The sequence below is a fragment of the Microcebus murinus genome, chromosome X (assembly GCF_040939455.1).
Source record: "Microcebus murinus isolate Inina chromosome X, M.murinus_Inina_mat1.0, whole genome shotgun sequence".
NCBI lineage: Eukaryota > Metazoa > Chordata > Mammalia > Primates > Cheirogaleidae > Microcebus > Microcebus murinus.
This window is the reverse complement of record NC_134136.1, coordinates 60,363,606-60,387,772: the sequence shown is the minus strand read 5'-3', so window position 1 is coordinate 60,387,772 and position 24,167 is coordinate 60,363,606. Positions and strand designations below refer to the sequence as shown.

At 38.2% G+C, this 24,167-nt stretch overlaps 1 protein-coding gene across 1 annotated transcript in view; it reads right to left on the bottom strand.

Moving 5' to 3' along the window:
- The window catches only part of HPRT1 (hypoxanthine phosphoribosyltransferase 1), a 35,543-nt gene extending 12,445 nt beyond the window's left edge, over positions 1 to 23,098 (bottom strand). Inside the window, exons 1-4 of the mRNA XM_012764782.2 lie at positions 22,903 to 23,098; positions 13,098 to 13,204; positions 11,388 to 11,571; positions 3,416 to 3,481 (exon numbers count right to left, since the gene is read on the bottom strand). Of these exons, the coding sequence (XP_012620236.1) occupies positions 3,416 to 3,481; positions 11,388 to 11,571; positions 13,098 to 13,204; positions 22,903 to 22,929 (384 nt within the window). The 5' untranslated portion in view covers positions 22,930 to 23,098. The remainder of the gene's footprint in view (positions 1 to 3,415; positions 3,482 to 11,387; positions 11,572 to 13,097; positions 13,205 to 22,902) is intronic.
- Between the last annotated feature and the right edge of the window lie 1,069 nt (positions 23,099 to 24,167).

Here is a 24,167-nt window from a genome sequence, read left to right as displayed (position 1 = left end):
CTGTCACCCCTCTTTTTACATCTCAGAATTTTATAGCTGGAAGAGTCTTTATTTATTTGTAGTTCTTATCATATTCTATCATATAACTACAGCATCAGAATTTTAAAGTTCTAAGACAGTGGTTACCAAAGTAAGGCACACAAGATCTACTGTGTTGCAATAACAACTACAACCTTTTTTTTTTTTTTTTTTGAGACAGAGTCTCACTCCATTGCCCTGACCAGAGTGCTGTGGCATCATCATAACTCACAGCAACCTCAAGCTCCTGAATTCAAGTGATCCTCCTGCCTTAGTCTCCCAAGTAGGGTGGACTATGGGGGTATACCATGATGTCTGGCAATTTTTTCTGTTTTTAGTAGACACTGGGTCTTGCTCTTGCTCAGGCTGGTCTCAACCTCCTGAGCTCAAGCAATCCTCCTGCCTTGATCTCCCAGAGTGGTAGCATTACAGGTGTGAGCCACTGCATCCGGCCTACAACTTTTTTTAACTTCACCTTGTTTAATCTATATTTTTGTATGTATTTTACAACATATATAATATTACTACTATAATTCATGTATAATTTACAAATATATATATTAGGGGCAAAAAAAAACCCTTTTTATAGCTTAGGCATGCAAATAAAAGTTTGGAGATCACTGCTCTAGGTATTAGAAGTTAAATGTATATAAGCAAGTAAAGCTTCAACCTTTCCATGTCTTGAAGCAGTTTATCACTGCAGGCAAGATCTCTCACAAACCTGAATAGGACCAAGTACAGAATGAAGTAAGGCTAGCCCATACCTTTTGGCAAACAATTTACACTACTTATCTCACTCTGACCCATCCTCAGTGAAGCAGCTACTATAGACAACTACAGCCTATTGGTAGCCTATTTTATAAGCAGGAAACAATTACTTTGTATTCAAAGTGGAGCTCGGGAAAAGGAGAGAATATAAAACAGAAAAAAATCAGAATAATTCAAAGGCATATAGCAAAAAGCATAACATAATTACATTTTTTTTCAATTTATTATTATTATTTTTTAGAGATAGGGTCTTGTTATATTGCCCAGGCTGGTCTTGAACTCCTGGCCTCAAACAATTCTCCTGCCTTAGCCTCCCAAAGTGCTGGGATTACAGGCATGAGCCACCATGCCTAGCCCATTTTTACAATTTTTACGAGGCCCCATACAATGAAAAAAAGCCACATAACTGTTCAAATGAATCCCAGTATAGTGCAAGGAGTGGATACTAGAGTTAGACATTTCTTGATCCAAACTGTGGTTCTGCCATCTAACAGATGTATGACTTTGAGTTTCAGCTTCCTGATCTACAGAATAGGGATGATAATATCTTCTTCATAGGGCAACCATGAGAATTAAATGAAATATAATAATATGACAATTGATGCTTAAGAAGTTAGTTCCTGGCCGGGCGTGGTGGCTCACGCCTGTAATCCTAGCACTCTGGGGGGCTGAGGCGGGCGGATTGTTTGAGTTCAGGAGTTCGAAACCAACCTGAACGAGAGCAAGACCCCATCTCTACTATAAATAGAAAGAAATTAATTGGACAACTAATATATATAGAAAAAATTAGCCGGGCATGATGGCACATGCCTGTAGTCCCAGCTACTTGGGAGGCTGAGGCAGAAGGATTGCTTTAGCCCAGGAGTTTGAGGTTGCTGTGAGCTAGGCTGACATCACGGCACTCACTCTAGCCTGGGCAACCAAGTGAGACTCTGTCTCAAAAAAAAAAAAAAAAAAAGAAGTTAGTTCCCTTCCTTTCCTTATATCACAACTAATTGTCTCTTCAAAAGACACTGCAATTTAAATCTTTAGCAAAACTGAATATAATCAACTAATGGATCAATAATTGTTTTACCGCCTATATGTGGTTCTTTCTCAACATTTACTGTACCCTAGCTAGCATATCCAAAGGATAACATATTCCTACCAGTAATTGTGGCTCAATGCAATTGTGATTTGCACAATGGGTTGGAGTTATAGTTTGAAAAACAGCACTGAATTATGAGACAGAGAAACTGAATTGTAGTCTTGGCTCTAACGCTAAGTAGCTGCATGACCTTGATTAAGTCATAACCACAGACCTTCTTAGCAAAAGACAGTTTACACAAACAAAAGTCCAGAGAGATTAAATATTTGTCTAACACAAAACTGTAGTATCTAGAGTATAATCCTAATACTGTTTTTAAAATAAAACAATGAGAACTGCTACAACTGTTGACAGTTTATTTTATGTCAAGTAGCTATATCCCTACTTAATAAATGAAAAAAATGAGGCTCACAGGTCAAATGACTTGCCTAAAGTCATAAAAAAAATAGCCAAGCAGTGGTGGAGTACGGATTTGAACAGAAGTGTATACAGGATCCAAAGCCCATATTTTCAAGTACTAACTGAAGAAAAAAAATTTATATGCATATGTATCTGCACACACATAAAATAAATATCCCCAAAAGACAAAATGTAACAAAGTTCAAGTAATTCCATAATCTCACCACCAAGAAATAACTTCAATTTATATTTATTGATTTTTCTACAAAAAAGTGCTTTACTGTGACTATCATGGAAAAAAAAGTTATTTTAGAAACAAATACCTATTTAAGATCACACAGCTACATATATAGTAGGAGAAGACATTAAGTGGGACAGACGAGGTCAAACTAAATCACAGGAAGCCTTGAAGGCTAGGTCCCTTCTAGTACTACAAACTGATTATAGGCATCTAATGGCTTCTAAATACAGACAAAGCATGCTGAAAGCAAAGGAGGACAGGTCTGGCAGTGGTACACAGAATGGACAGGAGGAGGAAAGAGTCAATAGAGTCTATTTTCTCCTCTGAAGTTTTCAAAAGATACTGAGGATAACAATATTAGTTTGGCATGACCCTGATAAGGGACCACAGAATTTCACACAACTTTTATATGATAATGCTTTCTTATACTTAGTTAAGTAAGATGTGAATACTAAAATCTAAAAGCTAGAGGAAGAAAAGCGCTTTGGAGTCAAACGTACCTGCATTCAAATTCAAGCTCTACTGAACCCACCTTCAGCCATTACACAATACTGCCTTGCTATCTTATAAGAAACTATGTATGAGTCTATTTTTTAAAACAAGGCTATCTTTTTCCCCATGTATATTTTTTTAAGGATTCCAAATTAGACTCCCACAGAGGTAGACAGCAATACTTGGCAATATGGACTTTTAAGTTTAATACTGGATTCTGCTTTTTAAGTTTAATATTGGATTTGCTATATGACCAAGGAAAGATAATTAACCTAGATTGTTTCCAAGGGTTAAATAATCACTGCTTAGTTATACTATCTAAACTGTCTCTTAGTGATTGATTGAAAGCACAGTGTTACTAATTGAGTCTTGGTATGAAATGCTCTTTTCTTCCCCTTTGAGATACATACCTTTCCAGTTAAAGTTGAGAGATCATCTCCACCAATCACTTTTATGTCCCCTGTTGACTGGTCATTCTAGTATAAAACAAACAAACAAACATACTATGTATATGTATATCCTTATGTACACACACTTCAAATTATCCAATGGGAACTAGAAGATTTAAAGTTAGCTATCTAAAGTCCATAGCATGATATTCTAAATGGTATGAATTACAAGAATTGTGTTTCCAGAAATAAATGACATGGTAACTTTCAGTAGAGATTAGTAAAAATTAAAAAGTCCAAATTGGTCACTACTGATTAAACGTTTTTAAGAGTTCTAAAAATAGTGCACACCCATTTTTATGTGGGCAGTATTATAACAGCTACTCATCTTCACTCATGGTGACTTCTGAATCCTGAAGGAAGTTATTAGCAAGACAGGTGTCTGGTTCTGGCCCTGCACCATTTCCATGAGTCAAGCAAGTTGTAGGGGCTGGTCTATATCACATCTAACCCCAACGATATGTTCCTCAAAAGTCTAGCCCAGGGCCAGGTAATCTTCAGCATTGTTTGGGAAACCAGGTCTGATTAGTAGTCCTTTAATGCACACCTCTTAGGCTCCCACTTTTCTGCTATCACAGAATCCAGGAGAAACCCTTACCGGAGTTTCCACAGGGAATGCTCAATACCCACTGTATGGTGGTGATAATGACTATAACTTGGCTGTGCTGGATTCAAGACAAAAAATTGGTGTGAAAGAGCAGGTGAACAAAAGAGTTATAGCAATCACAACAGTATAGTACCAGCACAGTAACTGAAAAAGAGATCAAGGAACAAAGGAGAGCCCAGAAACAGACCTAGAAATATATGAGGATTTAGTATATAACAAAGATGGCATTTCAAGTCAGTAAGGAAAAGATGAATTATTCAATAAATGATGTTTGGTCAACTAGTTATCCATTTGGAGAAAAATTAAAGCATGGTCCCTACCTCATAGCATACATAAAAATTAATTCCAGATAGATTAAAATCTAAATGTAAAAAATAAAGCCATAAATAAACTGAATGAAAATATCAGAGAATTTTTTTTCACATTCTTAGGGTAAAAACCTAAGCATGACATAAACTCAAACCGAAAGAAAAGATCTATAACAAATATTCCTATTAAACATTGGGCTCCAACAATAAGAACCCATAGGAAAATGGGGAATGAACACAAATAGGCAATTTATAGAAGAGAAACCCATAATATGCAAAATAATACCTATCTGAAAAATAAATACTAAAACAATATGATTCTACTGTTCACCCATCCACATGGCAAAACTTAAGCCTGATTTGTTGAAGGGAAACAAGCACTCCTGTTGGTGAGAGTATAAACTGGTAGAGCCTCTTCTGAAAATGAGATAGCAATACCTATTAAAACTGTAAACATGCATGCCATTTCACCCAGCAATCCCACTTCCAGAAATCAATACTACAAAAACACTTACAAGTATGCAAAGGTACATTCAAGAATGTTCACTGCATCAACTGTTCACAAAAAACCCAATATGCCCATTAACAGGGAACTATTTAAATTAATCAAGTTCACTCACATAATATCATACAGCTATTAAAAAGAATCTAATCTAATGCATGCCAACATGAAATGCTTATTAAAAACACCAACCTCTTTTTCACCCAAAAGTTGGGGGAAAAAAAGAAAAGAAAAAATATGAAAAAAAATTGTAAAATAAAAAACACCAACCAGTATAACAATATGTTACCTATGAAACCACTTTTATTCGGCATTTTGAAAAATTTAGAATAGCAATTACCTCTGAGTAGTGAGAATTGGGATAATGTGACTTTTTACTTTTACATATTTTGATTTTTCTGATGTTTTTACATACATGTCCAATTTTAGGGAATGTTACTTATGAAAAATACAACTGGGCCAATATTATTCAGTGTTGCAAACTAAATATATGACTTATCAAAAACCCTTGCACATTACTGCTCATCTTAGGGAAATTACAAACACCCCTTATTCTAACTAATTTAAAACCCAGCATTTCAAATGTACAGAATTGATTAACAGAAAAAAGATACTTCAAATGAGAGTGAATCATGGTAAATGAGTTACACTGTAAATCTTGTTAAACACTGACATCTTCTGTAAAAACCTGGTATTACATTCTGACTCCAGTTGATCTTTTTTACAGAGGGAGAGGAGTAAATACCTGAGAACTAAAAAGTGTGGAGTCATATACACCTACTTGGGAAAACAGCCATAATCCAAAGGCTATGTGTGATAGGGCAATAGACAAGAGAACTCTAAGCACCAAGACACTGTTGCTCTAGTAGTAGCATCCAAATCTTTGCATTCCTGTTTGTATGAAGGTTTATAGCTTAAGTCTCTTCCAAGGCTTTTTTTCATGGAAATAGCCACCTTTTAAATGGAGGCTAATAAAGAAGATTCATTTAAGAGTTAATGGTATAGTCTACTGTGCTGGAATACAGGTATAAGTGCCCAAACGGTACACAAATGGCATCCATGGATAAATTACCTCACCCAGGTGGCCAGAGGAACTGTATGAACCTCCCTCCCTTCCTTCCTGTCCATAGTATCCCTTTACTGAGCGCTTCTTACATGGTTCATCTTTAATTATGGTGAAGTCTGGGGATAAAAGGACTGGCATGGGTGAGGGGAGAGCCCCCTCCACAGTTGTTCTGCCCTCTCCTCTACCATCCTATCTCCTTACTCATTTCAGCCAGAGTCCAGTTTGTCCTTAATTCAGAGTGTCACTGTCAACTACAAAAAATTCCCAGAGAAGCTCTTTGGGTCTACAAATACATACCATTACCATTTATGTTTCTATTCTGTCTACCTTGCCAGTCTAGGTAAAAAACAAGAAGGATAATAGGAAAGAACTTTGTTTATGCCTATTTGTCCATCCTTAGGAATTCTGAAAACCTCTATTGTAATCCTAGCACTCTGGGAGGATGCGACAAGCAGATCATTTGTGCTCAGGAGTTCGAGACCAGCCTGAGCAAAAGCAAGACCCTGTCTCTACTAAAAACAGAAAGAACTTATCTGGACAACTAATATATATATATATAAAAAATTAGCTGGGCATGGTGGCACATGCCTGTAGTCCCATCTACTCAGGAGGCTGAGGCAGAAGGGTCACTTGAGCCCAGGAGTTTGAGGTTGTTGTGAGCTCGGCTGACGTCATGGCACTCTAGCCCGGGCAACAGAGTGAGACTCTGTCTCAAAAAGAAAAAAAAGAAAAAAAAAAAAAGAAAGAAAAAGAAAACCTCTAGGTACAAATAAGAACTGCAGCTTGGTATAGGAAAAGAGGAAAAGCTGTATAAGAATACATAATTAATGGGCTGGAAAAGAACTGCTTGGAATAAACAGGCAGGTTGACATTGTAAGAAGAGAGGCCAATCACCAAGGCTGGATTCACAAGAGGGCATGACTAAGGTAGAAGTCCTGGCTCTACATTCCCTTAGCAGTTAAGCACTAATAGCTTGCTTTTTGCAATGAACTTCAGATCATTCTTTAAAGACTCTAGAATGGAGTTTCTTATTGGGAAACAGTCATTCTCTTGATTTTCAGCTAGGCCCAAGTCAACCATACTAATCATATTTTCTTTTCACATCATAATCTCGCAACCATTCCCTGTCCTTTGCCTTTCTACACCCTGATCAAATACCAAGACAAGTGAAAATATTAGAGTCATATATTTTTAGAGGTAGACTGTACCTCAGATGAAAAATGGTAGATATTCCATTTTCTAAAATACATGCAGAGAAAAAGTTAAGTCTGGAAGGATATATAAATACAGGTAATAATTTATTTACCTGTATTTTACGAATTCCTTTAAATCAGGAGTCCTCAAACTTTTTAAACAGGGGGCCAGTTCACTGTCCCTCAGACCATTGCAGGGCTGACTATAGTTTAAAAAAAACTATGAACAAATTCCTATGCACACTGCACATATCTTGTTTTGAAGTTAAAAAACAAACAGGCAAAGACACTCGCATGTGGCCTGCGGGCCGTATTTGGGGATGCCTGCTTTAAATGAACACACTGCCTTTTAAAAAAATAAATAAAATATTATCAGTTAAAAAATGATGCTGATCGGCTGGGCATGGTGGCTCACGCCTGTAATCCTAGCACTCTGGGAGGCTGAGGCGGGCAGATTGCTCGAGGTCAGGAGTTCGAAACCAGCCTGAGCAAGAGCAAGACCTTGTCTCTATTAAAAATAGAAAGAAATTAATTGGCCAACTAAAAATATATAGAAAAAATTAGCCGGGCATGGTGGCACATGTCTGTAGTCCCAGCTACTAGGGAGGCTGAGGCAGAAGGATTGCTTGAGCCCAGGAGTTTGAGGTTGCTGTGAGCTAGGCTGATGTCACAGCACTCTAGCCTGGGCAACAAAGCGAGACTCTGTCTGAAAAAAAAAATGATGCTGATAGAGCAGGGCTCTTTACAGATCATCTAGTTCTGCCCTGTCCAGTACAGTAGCCACTAGCCACATGTTGCAATTTAAATTACTTAAATATTCAGTTCCTGTGTTGCACAAGATATATTTCAAGTGCTTAACAGCCACATGTGGCTAGTGACTCTGTACCAGACAGCATAGACATAAAACATTTCTGTAATCATAGAAAGTTTCACTGAACAGCACTGCTCTGATTAAATCAAAGATACCATTTAGCATGGCATAGTAACAGAAAAGATTGAAAAGGTAGTGCTGATACTCAAAAACTCAATATTTTCAAATACATTATTTTCAAACCTTCAGAAATTACTGCGTCACATCTTCATGCTCTCTCTATATATATATATTCGATTTTTCTTATGTTTTTACATACATGTCCAATTTTAGGGAATGTTATGTATTTTATATATATATATATATACACACACATAGAGATATAGATAGGTTTACAGAAGATATGCTCTAGATAATCTAGTGTCAACATCAAAGTGGTATACCTACATTTAACTTTATTCTGGAAAGAAAAAGCATACTTCAAAGAAAATGACTAAATACATACAGAGAAAAAGGTTAAGCTGAAAGCTACTAACTTCTTATAAGTGTCTCTTATGAAATACACAAAATAAGAGTAAAAAGATAAAGAAAAGACACAACTAGGGGGCAGGGTGAGGAAATGGGGAGATATAGGTCTGTAGACACAAAATAGCAAATACGTAGGATAAACAAGTCTAGATCCAATGTACAACACGAGGACTATAGTTGTACTGTATTTGGGACTCGTGCTAAATGAGATTTTAGCTGCTCTTACCACCAAAACAAAACAAAAAAAAATGGGCAACTATATGAGCTGATAGATTTGTGTGCTTGAAAGAATGAGGATGTACCTTCACAATAAAATAAAACAAGTGTCAAAGTGAAATGTCACAGGTGTCAACTGTCAAACTTAGTACTTAAGGAAATTGGACATTTCATAAAACAAGTGTCAAAGTGAAATGTCACAGGTGTCAACCGTCAAACTTAGTACTTAAGGAAATTGGACATTTCATACTTAATAACCTAGTACAAGTCATTAGAATCCAAGAAGGGGGTTGGGTGAGAGGGAGTGAGGGATAAAAACTGACCCATTGGGTAAAATGTACACTATTCTGGTGATAGACACACTAAAAGCCTCAACTTAAACCTTATACAAGGTATTTATGTAATAAAAACATTTGTACCCCCCTTAACATTTAAGACAGAAGAACTATAGGAGAAAAAATTAACAATTCAAAATAATAAAATATTACAAACAAAAAGTGGTAGTGATATTTGGGATAACTTAGATCAGCATGTAAAATTCATACTAGCATCAATGTTACTGATACTGCAAACAATTTGAAATTTCCATTTTATGGTTTTATCAAATTAAGCTACCTAGTTTTTTATGAGCACATGTGAATATCTTCCATGACAAGCTGTTGAATTATTAAATAGGGTAGAAATGTTACTTCAAATCAACAGATAGCCTAGCACTCTGGGAGGCCGAGGCAGGTGGATTGCTCGAGGTCATCAGTTCAAAATCAGCCTGAGTAAGAGCGAGACCCCGTCTCTACTATAAATAGTAAGAAATTAATTGGCCAACTAATATATATAGAAAAAATTAGCCGGGCATGGTGGTGCATGCCTGTAGTCCCAGCTACTCGGGAGGCTGAGGCAGTAGGATTGCTTGAGCCCAGCAGTTTGAGGTTGCTGTGAGCTAGGCTGACGCCATGGCACTCACTCTAGCCTGGGCAACAAAGACTTTGTCTCAAAAAAAAAAAAAATCAACAGATAGTATTCTGGAGCGGTTTCTTAATTTCTACTGCTTAATAGTAAATCTACACAGAATTTCATATAAAATATAACATTTTTTTCTACGTGAAACTAATCTAAAAACATCCTTTGCTTATGTTTAAGATTTCATGCTTTTAATCAATCGAGGAGTTCAGCTTAATAATCCTCTAAGATCTAACACTTACCACTGTTGGTTAGTGTCTGTTACCAAAAAAAAAAAAGAAAAACAAAAGAAAAGAAAAAAACAAACAACAACAAAAAATAATAAGATCTAACACTAACAGGAAAAAAACCTAAAGTAGAAAATGGAATTAAAATGTCAAAGTGTTTCTACCACTCCAAATTGCTCTTATAATTATAAAATACTTTTAGAAAGAAAATATTAAAGTCCCTGTCTTTTTTTTTTTTTTGCTTGTTTCTGTTTTTCAAAGAAAGAACATTCTGTGCAAATCCCTAGAGATGAGTCATAAAGTAACAAGTCTGATTAAGATTGATTTGCGGGGTGAGGGGATTGAGAGGGAAGCTACAGAAGACCCAAAAGATAAATCACACCATGTACTGTAAGTACATGTTTTGCTGCATTACAGGCTGGCCAGCTATAATACCAGCAGCTGTACTGACCCGAATTAAATCCTAGTGTAAACTACCAATCAAGAAATCAAGCACTTCTACTGAGCAAAAATCGCAATTTTATATTTAAATAAGCCTTTAATTCAAGTATGACTTTGACAAGTTAAAAGGAACTTATAAGTAGGAAGTAATGTTATGACACATGGGCATAAAGGGTTTTAATGGGATAGGGAAAATGTCTATAATACTTAAATAGTTGCCCAATCACCCATAGGACTGATGAAAACATGGAAAAGGTCAAAGACTTGGGTCATTCAAAGAGATGATTAATGGAGAGAATGAAGGTTTGAAGTTAAATGTAGATAAGTGGTCTTATTCTCAATAAAAATGTGAACATAAGGTAAGTTTCTACCAAGATGAATTGCAACAATGATTCATGAAACAGCAATGACACTGGACATTTATTCTAATCTTCAAAGAAGCTATGAGAAATTCCTATTTTAAAGGAAAAGAATAAGTCATAGGAAATACCATCCTGACATGAAACCAGAAACAAAGTAATAGTCTGAACTAATAAAAATAAAATGTTCACAAGATCAAAGAAATTGTGGATTAAATTCACTTGTAAAGATCATACTGATTTAGTTTTATCCCAGAGTGTCAATATTCTGATGCATTTCAGATTCTGTGACACGGGCAGAGTGACTGTGGGTCAATCGTGGTTTCTTCAATGTGTGCTTTCTGGGAAACAAGTATTGACCCACATTTATCACACCTATCTCCAAATGACTTATAACCCTATCCCAACCAATCTAGCTCAAGAAAGGATATTTGCCACCAAAAAGTATATATAGTCAAAAAAGCAACCCAAATCCCAATGTCAATTCCTAAAAGGAGTTTAAAGATACCTGTAAAATAAGTATATAGCCTTCAAGGTGACTAGTTTGGAAAAGACAATATTCACTTTGATGTAAAATACTACTGAATATGTTTTTAAAAATCACACTGTAAACAAGTGAAATGAATGTGTAAAAAGTTCACAGAGCTTCAAAGAAAGCATAAGAAAACCTATAGTTGCTATATTTTCTTAAAAAGAAATCATATATTAACATACGTACACAGTAGCTCTTCAGCCTGATAAAATCTACAGTCATAGGAATGGATCTATCACTATTTCTATTCAATGCTTTGATGTAATCCAGCAGGTCAGCGAAAAATTTATAGCCCCCCTTGAGCACACAGAGGGCTACAATGTGATGGCCTCCCATCTCCTTCATCACATCTCGAGCAAGTCGTTCAGTCCTACAGAAATAAAATCAGGAATTTAATAGAAATTTTTGTACATTTAAACTTTATAATAAACATCTCTTAAGCATTAAACTTCCACAAGCACACCCTATGCCCCCATGAAGCTTTGCTTCATAAAGCAAAAAAATTGATACTTTCAAAAAACCAAGTATACCATAACATCTATCATAAATTTTAAAAATACAAATAAAAACAAGATAACCATTTTCACCTATTAGACTGGCAAACTCTGAGCAAATGAGATTTCTCTGATAATATCAACATTGGAAGAGACTGTGAAGAAAAGGGCACTCTCATATACCTCTGGGAGTATAAAATGATACAACTTTTTGGAGGATAATTTGGCAGTAACGAAACATTCAATAAACACCTTCCTTGACCCAGAATTTCTACTTGGATAAGGTTGAACAAGTGCTAAAATATGTGTAAAAGGATGTTCCCTCTAGTATAGTCTATAAGAGTGAAATGATGGAGACATCTTGAGTGTTCATCAATAATGGACTGGTTAAATCAGTTATGGTATATCTATAAAGTGGAATGCCATGCAACTTTTAAAATATGAAATAGCTCTAGATGCACTAATATAAAAAAAGTCCAATATATTTTTTTTTTGAGACAGGGTCTGGCTATGTCGCACCAGCTAGAGTGCAATGGTGTCATCACAGTTCATACTGCAACCTCAAACTCCTGGGGTCAAGCAATCCTCCTGTCTCAGCCTCCTGAGTAGCTGGGACAACAGGCATGCACCACCACGCCCAGCTAATTTTTCTATTTCTTGTAGAGACAGGGTCTTGCTCTGGCTCAGGCTGGTCCCAAACTCCTGACCTCAAGCAATCTCCCACCTCAGCCTCTCAAAGTGCTAGGATTGCAGGCATGAGCCACTGAGCCCAGTCTCCAATAAATTTCAAAACTATATGATAGTATATATCCATGCATTAAAAATATATGTGTATATATACACATTTGCATAGCTAATGCTTAGGGAAAGAATGTGTAGAGGAGGCTGAAAGAAGTGAAATTTACTCTTCCCATTTGTAGCCTCCATAGTTAGAAATGTTTTACAACACAAAAATATTGATAATTTTAAAATAAAAAAGAATAGCTAGACACACAAGGCAAGCATTCATTCATACACTAAGTGAGGTTTTTCAGTGTAATTCATTTGAGGGGAAATTTTCAAGCTAGATGTGCATAATAATTAAAACCTGACCTTGCCCAGACCATTACCCTGTTCAGGACTGAGAAATCAAAGACTCTATGACTAGAATTATTTTTTCCAATCTCCCTTTAATATTTACTTTGTTCTACTCCCTACAGATTTCCACTATACCGTGAATTATACCAGGTAATTAGTAAGGTCCCCTCTTTTTTTTTTTTTTTAACAAAGAGGACTTTAAAAATAGAAAGCATCTATTATTTAGCAAGTTGGCCTACTTTATGTTCAAATATCAGCTACCCAAAACAGTTGTGGATGTTTGAAATTAATATCTAAAAAAACTTCAATTCAAGATCTTACTAACCTGTCCATAATTAGTCCATGAGGAATAAACACCTTTTCCAAATCCTCGGCATAATGATTAGGTATGCAAAATAAATCTAGGTCATAACCTGGTTCATCATCACTAATCTGAAAAAGAAATATAGCTGTTTCAATGAGAGCATTACAGGATACAAACATTTGTCTGGATTTAGATATTTCAAAAACTCTTCATCTATCAGAGAAATTTAAGTATGAGATGATATCAAGAACTGCTAACTTTGTAGGTATAATGATAAATTATAGTTATATAAGAAAATAACCATGTCTTAGTCAAGAATGTAGAAGTAAAATGTTATGTGCTATTTCCTTTAGGTCTTAAAGACAAAGAAAAATTTTAAAGAGCTAAGACAAATGTGGCAAAATCTTGATAATATTCTAAACATAGGTGATGAGTATATCACCTATGATTCATTACACTGTTCCATCCATTTCTGAGTATATTTGAAAATTAAGCAAAAAAATTTAATACACTGTAGTCTAAAAAGTTAAAATATCACACTGAACAAGAAAAAGTGCTGTCCTCCATCCCAAATCCAAATAACTTCTCTCATCTCACAGCAGGGGGAAAAGAATCACCCAAAAAAGCTAAGTGATATTTTGAAAACCCAAACTCTTAGAAGTGTGAGATTGTTACAGTCAACTTGTGGAGTTAGACACACTAGATACTAGATACTCCAAGGTTGTTCAAATGGGACCACATATTGTTTGTCTTGATATGCCTAGCTTCTGGCATACAAAATATTTAATAACACTGATGATATGGTACCTCTGGTGGTAAAATGTACTATGATTACAGCTTTATAAATATTATATAAGTATGTATACACACAGATAAAAAGACTGTAGCAAAATCATAAAAGCTATTATCTTTCAAAGGGGAGTTATAGCAATTTTATTTAGTTCTTTATTTTTTGCTCTATACTCCAAATTTTCTTCACTGAGTATATATAACTTTCTTAAAATATAGTCTTTCATATAAACTATCTTTGGCACTATATGTTTTTATATATACATATAAAAAAGCATGGGGAAATTTTAAAAGATACATTAAATTAAAACAAAATATACTCACAAAAAATCAAAATACAAAAATATAAAAGAGGGTGAAGGAAGAAAGGGGGAGAAATGCATAAATGGTGGGTAAGGAGAAATATACCAAATGATGGTAAATAGGGACTTGCCATTTTCTACACTTTTTTTTTTTTTTTTTTGAGACAGAGTCTCACTTTGTTGTCCAGGCTAGAGTGAGTGCCGTGGCGTCAGCCTAGCTCACAGCAACCTCAAACTCCTGGGCTCGAGTGATCCTTCTGCCTCAGCCTCCCGAGTAGCTGGGACTACAGGCATGTGCCACTATGCCCGGCTAATTTTTTATATATATATATCAGTTGGGCAATTAATTTCTTTCTGTTTATAGTAGAGACGGGGTCTCGCTCTTGCTCAGGCTGGTTTTGAACTCCTGACCTTGAGCAATCCGCCCGCCTCGGCCTCCCAAGAGCTAGGATTACAGGCGTGAGCCACAGCGCCCGGCCCATTTTCTACACTTTAATGTTTGTTTTTTTCACTGTCATTAAAAATGACTAATTTCCAGTCACCACTATATTCAAAGTTTATTCAGAGGAATAAACCAGAAAGAATTGTAACACTCTATCTCACATGATATTCAAGATTAAATTACCTTTCAAACCTCATTCGAGAAGCTGATTATATAAGCTTCGGCAATTTTCAAGAAATACTAGTCAAATCATAATTAAATCTCAGTGTATCAGTTAACACCTATTGAGCACCTCCGCTTTCAGTTGGCATTGTATTAGTGCTTAGAGACAAGCAGTTTGACTTTTAATAAATTTCAAAAATATATATTTAAGATTTATAACATTACTCACAGAATTCAATTATATTTTGAGGTTGAAAAATTTGAGGTCTGTGTTGTCTCTCTTCCAGTCCCAAAAGGTCAGAATTTATTTTGAGTTCTCAGACTTTGGTGGAAATCTATTTATTGTCAGGTTGGCCCTTAATACCTGTGTACTACTTCAACTCCTATGCACATGGGCAGGAGGCTGGTGATGAACATTTTCAGGTAAATGGACTGGAACATGACCCCAGGCATTGCCAGGTAGGGGCATGGTGCTCTGCAGTGTGGGCAGAAGTCAATACTGGCTTGCTTTTCATTAAACATGCATTACTTTCATAAACAGGAAAAAAATCCATTCTTGGGGGGAAAAGATTATGCCAGATCCACTAAGATTAACTGCTAATATATCTACTAAACTTTTATATAATGTTTATATCAGAACACATTTACTACAAAAAGAATGGAAATGGGATATTTATGTCACCTATAGGAGGATTCCAAGAATATTTTTCTAAGTGAGTATTGCTTTTATAAATTTTATGGACTGAAATTTAGTTCAAGTTTGGGAGAAAAAAGACAGACCTTGCTAGATTTTTATAAGATGACATAATACATATTCATATCAGGCTCATCTGAATATATCTGCTATCATCTGACAAGAATAAAAGTGTACTATTTCATAGTGCTTTAAAATCAATAATATCCAGAGTGCCAAAATGACTTTCCTGAAGCTTATTCACCCCCTTCCTCCCAGTTACTCACTGCTTCTGCCATCAGCACAAATGAGGACCCAGGACTCTTTGAAATACATATTGTAAAGACTACTGTAACTGTCAAAATGGCTCAGTGCCTCGCTACAGGTTCCACAGGTAACCTAAAATGTCAAAAAGTCTTGTTTTTTTCAAAGAAAGCCAATGTGAATTCTGCCCAGGGTTCATTCCAGACATGCAGTTTAAGAATACGGACAGATCAGCAGTGATATGCTAAAAAATAGGAATTCTATCTCTGTCATCATACCAAATTGATTTCCAACCAAAATAGATTTACATATCACATTTATGTCAAAGAGTTGGTTTGTTATTTTTTAATTGAATCCTAAATTTGGTTTGTTTTTTTTTTGAGATAGGGTCTTACTGTGTTGCCCAGGCTGTGTCATCATCATAGCTCACTGCAACCTCAAACTCTTAGGCTCAAACCATCCTCCTGCCTCAGTTTCGCGAGGAGTTGGGAACTGCTGGCATATACCACCATGTCCAGCTAATTTTTCAAAATTTTTTGTAGAGGCCAGGTGCAGTGGCTCATGCCTGTAATCCAAGCACTTTGGCAGGCTGAGGTGGGAAGATCGCTTGAGGACAGGAATTCAAGACCAACCTGAGCAAGAGCAAGACCCTATCTCTACAAAAAAATACAAAAGTGGGGTCTCATGGTTGCCCAGGCTGGTCTCCAACTCCTGAGCTCAAGAAATCCTCCTACCTCAGCCTCCCAAAGTGCTAGGATTACAGGCGTGAGCCACCTTGCCTGGCCAAAAGATTCATTTATGGTTTATTAATTCAAGCATTAAAATGTCAACATAACTTTTCCCAAAAGGCAAAAAACACAAAAATTCATAAAACTTACATCACCTGAGGTACTTTAGGCATGAATTCACAACTTTGTTAGAATTCACTATATATACATGGGGTATAATTACAGGGGTCCTGATTTAATAAATATATAATTGGCTATGCATAGATAGTTGTCAGAACTGGGCAATGGGTACATGTAGGGTCATTATACTATTATGTCTACTTGTGGATGTTCAAAATGAATCATAATACAAAGTTAAATAAGGGGCAATTCGTTTAAATGATGACAAGGCACCAACATCAACTTTTCTCAGGCTGGGCGCGGTGGCTCACGCCTGTAATCCTAGCACTCTGGGAGGCCGAGGCGGGCAGATTGCTCGAGGTCAGGAGTTCAAAACCAGCCTGAGCAAGACCAAGACCCCGTCTCTACTATAAATAGAAAGAAAATAATTGGCCAACTAATATATATAGAAAAATTTAGCCGGGCATGGTGGTGCATGCCTATAGTCCCAGCTACTCAGGAGGCTGAGGCAGCAGGACTGCTTGAGCCCAGGAGTTTGAGGTTGCTGTGAGCTAGGGTGACCCCACGGCACTCACTGTCACTCTAGCCTGGGCAACAAAGCGAGACTCTGTCTCAAAATAACCCAAAACAACAACAAAAAAAACCCCAACTTTTCCCAATTTGATACTTAAGAAAAAGTCCCATTCCCAATTTGATACTTAACAAAAAGTCCCAATCCTCTTAATTCATATTTAATGATCAAATATTAGAATACTAATTTTAAAATGTTAATGACATTCAGAACCTGTATCCTCATCACTAATACTCAAATATTTGTTGAGTATTTACTATGTTGTACATACTAGAGAGGATTAAAAAATTTGATATTGCTACCCTCATTGAGCTTACAGTATAACAGATAGGTAGGTTTCATTCTGAGACCTCTTCTCTTGGCTTGTAGGCCTTCTCATGGTATACTCCCATGAACTCTTCTAGCAAGCTCTCTGGTGTCTCTTCTTAGAAGGGCACTAATTCCATCAGACCAAGGCCCCACACTCAATTACCTCATCTAACCCTAATTACTTCCCAAAGGCCCCATCTCCAAACACCATCACATTGGGGGTTAGGGCTTCAACATATCAAGTATGTATCAATTTCGGAGAGAGGGCATAAATGTTCAGTTCATAACAAGCACCTAACATAAACACAGATTGAATCATAAGAAAGGTCCTGGATAGCTCTGGAGGGTCCTAGAAGTGGTAACAAATTGAAAATGTGGTTTCTCTCCAGATCTACCTTTCCCACTATAGCCACTTCTGGCTGAACTAGAAATCAAAGGACGGGTTATTAATAGCTCTGAGTTACTTACTCTTTACCAAGACAGTTCAGAAATCTGCATCTCTCCTCAGAGCTCTAGGACACAGCTCTCAAATTATAATCTATTTGTGATATACTTGTCAATGATAAAAATTCATGTAGGTATTTTTATTAATATGAAAAAGTATTGAGAAATATTAACATTCTACCTTTTGTCTAGAATCAAAATCAATACTATCAGCCGGGCGCGGTGGCTCACGCCTGTAATCCTAGCACTCTGGGAGCCTGAGGCGGGCGGATTGCTCGAGGTCAGGAGTTTGAAACCAGCCTGAGCAAGAGCGAGACCCCGTCTCTACTATAAATAGAAATAAATTAATTGGCCAACTAATATATATATAAAATTAGCCGGGCATGGTGGCGCATGCCTGTAGTCCCAGCTACTTGGGAGGCTGAGGCAGCAGGATTGTTTGAGCCAGGAGTTTGAGGTTGCTGTGAGCTAGGCTGACGCCACGGCACTCACTCTAGCCTGGGCAACAAGCGAGACTCTGTCTCAAAAAAAAAAAAAAAAAAAAAAAAAATCAATACTATCATAAATTGCTAAAGTAATTTTACTTTCCAGTAAAACTGGTAATAAATTCTTAATGATTATGGGTGTCACATCTGTAACAATGGCCTTCATATTTGAAAATTTTTGTTGTCCACATATAAAATTTCTAATTATGAAGCTATTATTATCTAAAATAACAGCAAGCAAGGAAATTAACCCAAGCTAAGAAAACACTTGCAACATTAATTCATCATTTGCAACGAGCCATTACTTCAGTCTCTTTGTATTCCAAAAAATGACAATGTTCTTTTAAAAAAAGACAATGTTCATGGGTCCAAACAAGACTAAATGGAAGCAAGAAAGTCTTAAAATGAGCTATGTGAATTAATATATGTACAATAGATAAAACACATTTGATTTTTATTCCTAGTAACCAACATTTACAAGCTTCTAGAATGGGCAGAAATTGCTATGTGGCATATTTTTACCTTTCATATTCAGATACATTAAAATTCTCAAAAAAACCTCAAAGCACATGATAGTGCATCCTCTTGGGATAATTTGTGTTAACTCAGGCTATCATAAAGCCAAAATTATGAATTACTGATGAAAATATTCCTAAATGTAAAAATAATTTAAGCTAGTATGTTCATCTACCAATTTCTTGACTACCCCAGGGAGGGATAAATTATTACCCACTTTAGGCAAGTCGACTCATAACTACTATATGTGCAAGGCCATGAATTTATCCAACACTGCAATCTTTCCTTTTATTAGTATCCACAGTGGGATAATAGGCACATTTACTCTGGACACACAAAAAATTATACCTATCAATTATTAGAAGCACAATGTTGAAGATAGTAGTTCTGTAACTATTTGAACTGTTTGAATTCTTTTTTTTTTTTTTTTTGAGACAGAGTCTCGCTTTCTTGCCTAGGCTAGAGTGAGTGCCGTGGTGTCAGCCTAGCTCACAGCAACCTCAAACTCCTGGGCTCAAGCGATCCTGCTGCCTCAGCCTCCCGCGTAGCTGGGACTACAAGCACGAGCCACCATGCCCGGCTGATTTTTATATTATATATATTAGTTGGCCAATTAATTTCTTTCTATTTTTATGGTAGAGACGGGGTCTCGCTCAGGCTGGTTTTGAACTCCTGACCTTGAGCAATCCGCCTGCCTCGGCCTCCCAGAGTGCTAGGATTACAGGCGTGAGCCACCGCGCCCGGCCTGAACTGTTTGAATTCTTATTAGCAGTAAATATTTTAAATGTTAGTAACTTGGTAGTTGCTCGCAGGAAAATAATAATTGAGTCTCAATATTGATGTTAATGGTGGTGATCGATACTTTTATACCATTCAAATCTTACTGAATCTACACAATATAAAATTACAGAAAGGAAGAAGAGTATATACTAGCACAACTTCAGCATCTCTTCACCACTAGGGAGAAAATGACATGGCCCAGTTACTGCCCAATGAACTGCAAAAAAAGAGAAAACTCCAAGACACCTCTTCTCTGCTGATAGAGTTGATCCTTTCCCCACCCTTTGCAATACCCAGATACAAACAACGGACAGAAAACAATTAGTGGCCAGGTGTGGTGGCTCACACCTGTAATCCTAGCACTCTGGGAGGCGGAGGCGGGTGGATTGCTCGAGGTTAGGAGTTTGAAACCAGCCTGAGTGAGACCCCGTCTCTACTAAAAATATAAAGAAATTAATTGACCAACTAAAAATATATATACAAAAAAAAAATTATCTGAATCTTATGTGGACTTCTAAAAAAACCAAAAAAAACAAACAAAAAAAAAAATTAGCTGGGCATGGTGGCGTATGCCTGTAGTCCCAGCTAGTGGGGAGGCTGAGGCAGCAGGATTGCTTGAGCCCAGGAGTTTGAGGTTGCTGTGAGCTAGGCTGACACCACGGCACTCACTCTAGCCTGGGCAACAAAGTGAGACCCTGTCTCAAAAAAAAAAAAAAAGAAAACAATTAGTATACATGTCACAGAAACCCCCAAACTGAACTGATCCATTTCTCAGTGGTCACAAAGAATAATTTGGTCTATATACCGACAGATTAATGTCAGTCTAAATTCTGTTGATAACTGTATAGTTGAGGGCAAAAAAGCACCATTTAATCAAAAATGTAAAAAATTATTGGCAGGGTGAGATTTAAGTTCAGGTACTACAGCACTGCATTTCTAGCACTACCATCCTGAAATTCAGAAGATATTATATTCACATAAAGCACATCTGATGTTTCACATTAATTTGCAAAAATCCAGAAGTTTTTCCTGGAATTTCAAGTGTGTCCAAGTTTACCCTAGCAGTTTAAAACAATAGTTACAAACACCATGGTATCAGGCAGATCTTGGGGCCAATTTCATCTAAGTGATCTTAGGCAAGTTACTTCACCTATCTGTGTCTCCAAGGTCATACTAGTGTTTATCTTCCTAACAGGGTACCTATTATGTAACTTTGGGCTATTTACATTAGATAATGCCTGCAAAATATTTATCACTATGCCAAAACCAGAGTAAATATTCAATAAATATCTACCATTGTCATTGCTAACTTAAAAGTTTAGAGGTTAACTTCTAAGAATCTGAGGCCAGACAACTTTGGTTCAAATTCTAGCATTGTTGGGTAATCTTGGGCAAGCTATTTAACCTGAGCTGCATAAATTTTTTAAAAAGATCAAATCAGTTAATATACACACAGGGTTTAGAAGAGTAACTAGCACAGAGCACTATTTAAGTGTTTGTTATTGCTAACATGCAGACAATTTAAAGGAAGGAAGTTTTTAAAAAAGGAACAGGAATTTGCAAACTAAAAATACAATGAATATCTTGATGTTCAAATAAAACTAACAGCCAACTCTAGCAATAACTAACTCACTATTTACTAGGGCAGGCATCCTATCCCAATGCTTGAAGCACCTAACTTCCTAAGCGACTGAATAAAAACAGCATCCATTGCCATTTTTTGGGTATCTATTATTAGCATCCGAGAGAGACATAGGTTTGAGTCACAGCTCTTCCTCTTAATAACTGTGTGTCTGTTAACCTCTCTGAGGCTTCAAAGATTCCTCATCTATAAAATCGTAATAATCATACCATCGTTACAGGATTGTTTTTAAAATTAATTAGGACTATGTATGTAAACACAATGATAGCTATTATCACTATTCCCAGTCAGGGACCTTACAAGGGTTGTTTATTCACATAGATTGTCTTATAATCCTTTCAATAACACCAGGAGGTAGGCAGCACCTCAGATATACGTAAAAAAAAAACACTTAAGCACAGAGAGGTGAAGTAAGCTGCCCAAGGCCACACAGCTAGTAGATAGCCCAACCAAGCAGGATTCCTGGTCAGACTTCATTAATAACACTACTCTTTACCTTAAGTCACAACACTTAAGATATGAAATAGAAGCCTTTCTTTCCCAGAGCTCAAGTGGTTAATTATTCAATGTATTTATTCAACAAACCATTATTGTGGACTTCTGTGCTGTTATAGTGGTTACCGTGGTGATTCCCGCCCTTATAAAGCTTTAGTGGGAGAGACAATCAACAGGTAACCATAACCACATAATTGCTAAAAACGATAAGAATCATAAAAAAAAAGTCGGCTAAGGCATTTAACAGGCAAGAGGTTTGCCGATTTTTTAGCAAGCACGATCAGAAAGGTTGGGGAGGGAGGGCAGTAGCTTGGCTAGTTGAACAACCATGAAAAAGAACCAATGAGGGTGGAGACAAGATGCCAGACGCTGATAAGCTAAGAACGTTCTTGAAGGGAAGAAGCAGACTCTCATTTTTTATCCCCTGCAGCATCAGACAGCATGAGATCCGGATTCTAGCACATCTGAACTCAAGGCCCGGCATGAAATGATCTCAGGTCTTTCCACTAGTTTCTTCATGTGTAAAATAGGCATGGTTGCTGCTACCGGAGGTGTCGTGAGGCTGCAATGAGGCAATGCGTATTCCCACAAAAATGAATTATAGAATCTGCAGGACGAAATGCAAAGCCCATTCTCCCACATGCCTCCCCATGCTGTTGTTTTCCAAGCCGAGGCCCCCCCCCAGAGGTGCCCTGAGGCCCTCGCCACCACACCCCAAACTTCCAGACCAGGGCCTCTCCTGAGAAAGCCCCCACGCCCTCGCCCCGCGCGATCATTCCCGGATCGGCCCACAGCCCCTCCCCACAGCACGCTCGAAGCGGCACATGTCAACCAAAACGCCATTTCCACCTTCCCTTCCCACACGCAGCCCTCTTTTCCCAGAGCTCTCCTGAGGAAGGACCCACCCCGAACCCCGCCATTCTGTCCTCCCTGCCACCCTCGTGTGACGTAAAGCCGAACCAGGGAAACTGGGGCGGCCGCGGTCGCCGGGGCCGGGCGGCCAGAGCCCGCACTGCGGACCCCGCGACTCAGGGCCCGGCGGCCGCCGCCGCTCCGCCGCCGGCCGCGTGGGCCTGGTCCGGGTTGGCGGGCCAAGGTGCTCACCACGACGCTGGGGCTGCGGGTCGCCATAACGGAGCCGGCCGGCACGCGGGCTGACCGCTGAGGAGGAGGAAACCTTCGGTGGCTGAGCAGAGGAGGCGAGGCGCAGCAGGAGGCGGCGCCGCGCGGGAAAGCCGAGAGGTTTGCCTGAAAGCTCCTCACGAGCGCTGCCACCGCTGGAAGATGAAGAGAAGTAGGCTCCGCCCCCGCCCCGCCCCGCCCCGCCCCGCCGGCGCCCCCGCCCGCGCGCCTCCGCTGGCGCCTATCGGTTTCCAGGCTCACGAGGTGTCCGTGGGAATTTTCTTCCGGAAGAAGCGGAGACTACCCGTGCGCAGCCTCTATCCCTCTTTCCCTCAACCTCCCTTTCAGAGGCTCCGGGATCCCCAAACCTACCGCTGTCCGCGTTTTTTCCAAGTGGGCCTAAACTGGGTGCCGGCTCTTCGGGTTCCAGTCACCATGTGGCTCCTTGAGCCAGGCATCCCCTTCCCAAGACCTTGCACTACATTGTGGCTTTTCTTGACTTGTGGCCCAGTTCTTACAGAAATCCTTAAGGTGTAAGAGTTGAGACCCGGAGTCCTATAGTTGGCCAGATCAGGGTATAAATCCGGGGGAACACTTAACTGCTTTGTAACTTTGTGCAAATCAGACTCCAAGCCTCTATTTTTGCCTCAGTAAAATGAGCATATTAACAGTACATTCTAGGCCCAGCGTGGTGGCTCACGCCTGTAATCGCGGCACTCTGGGAGGCCGAGGCGGGTGGATCGCTCAAGGTCAGGAGTTTGATGCTGCAATGACCTATGATTGGGCTACTGCACTCCAGCCTGGCTGACAGAGAGACAGTGTTTCTTAAAATTTAAATTAAAAATGAGAAACGGCTAGGCGGGGTGGCTCAAGCCTGTAATCCTAGCACTCTGGGAGGCCGAGGCAGGAAGATTGCTTGAGCTCAGGAGTTCGAGACCAGCCTGAGCAAGAGCAAGACCCCATCTCTACTAAAAATAATAAAAAGAAAAAAAAATAGGCATGATGGCTTGAGCCTGTATTTCCAGCTACTCAGGAGGTGAGGTAGGAGGATCACTTGAGCCCAGGAGTTTTGAGGTTGTAGTGAGCTATGATGACACCACACTGTACTCTAGCCAGGGCAACAGGGTGAGACTCTCTGTCTCAAAAAAAAAAATGAGAAAAATGATTCCTGCTCAAGGGTTTTATGAGAATTGTAAAAATCATGTATGTAAAACACCTAGGTGAATATGTGCCACATAGTAGGTGCT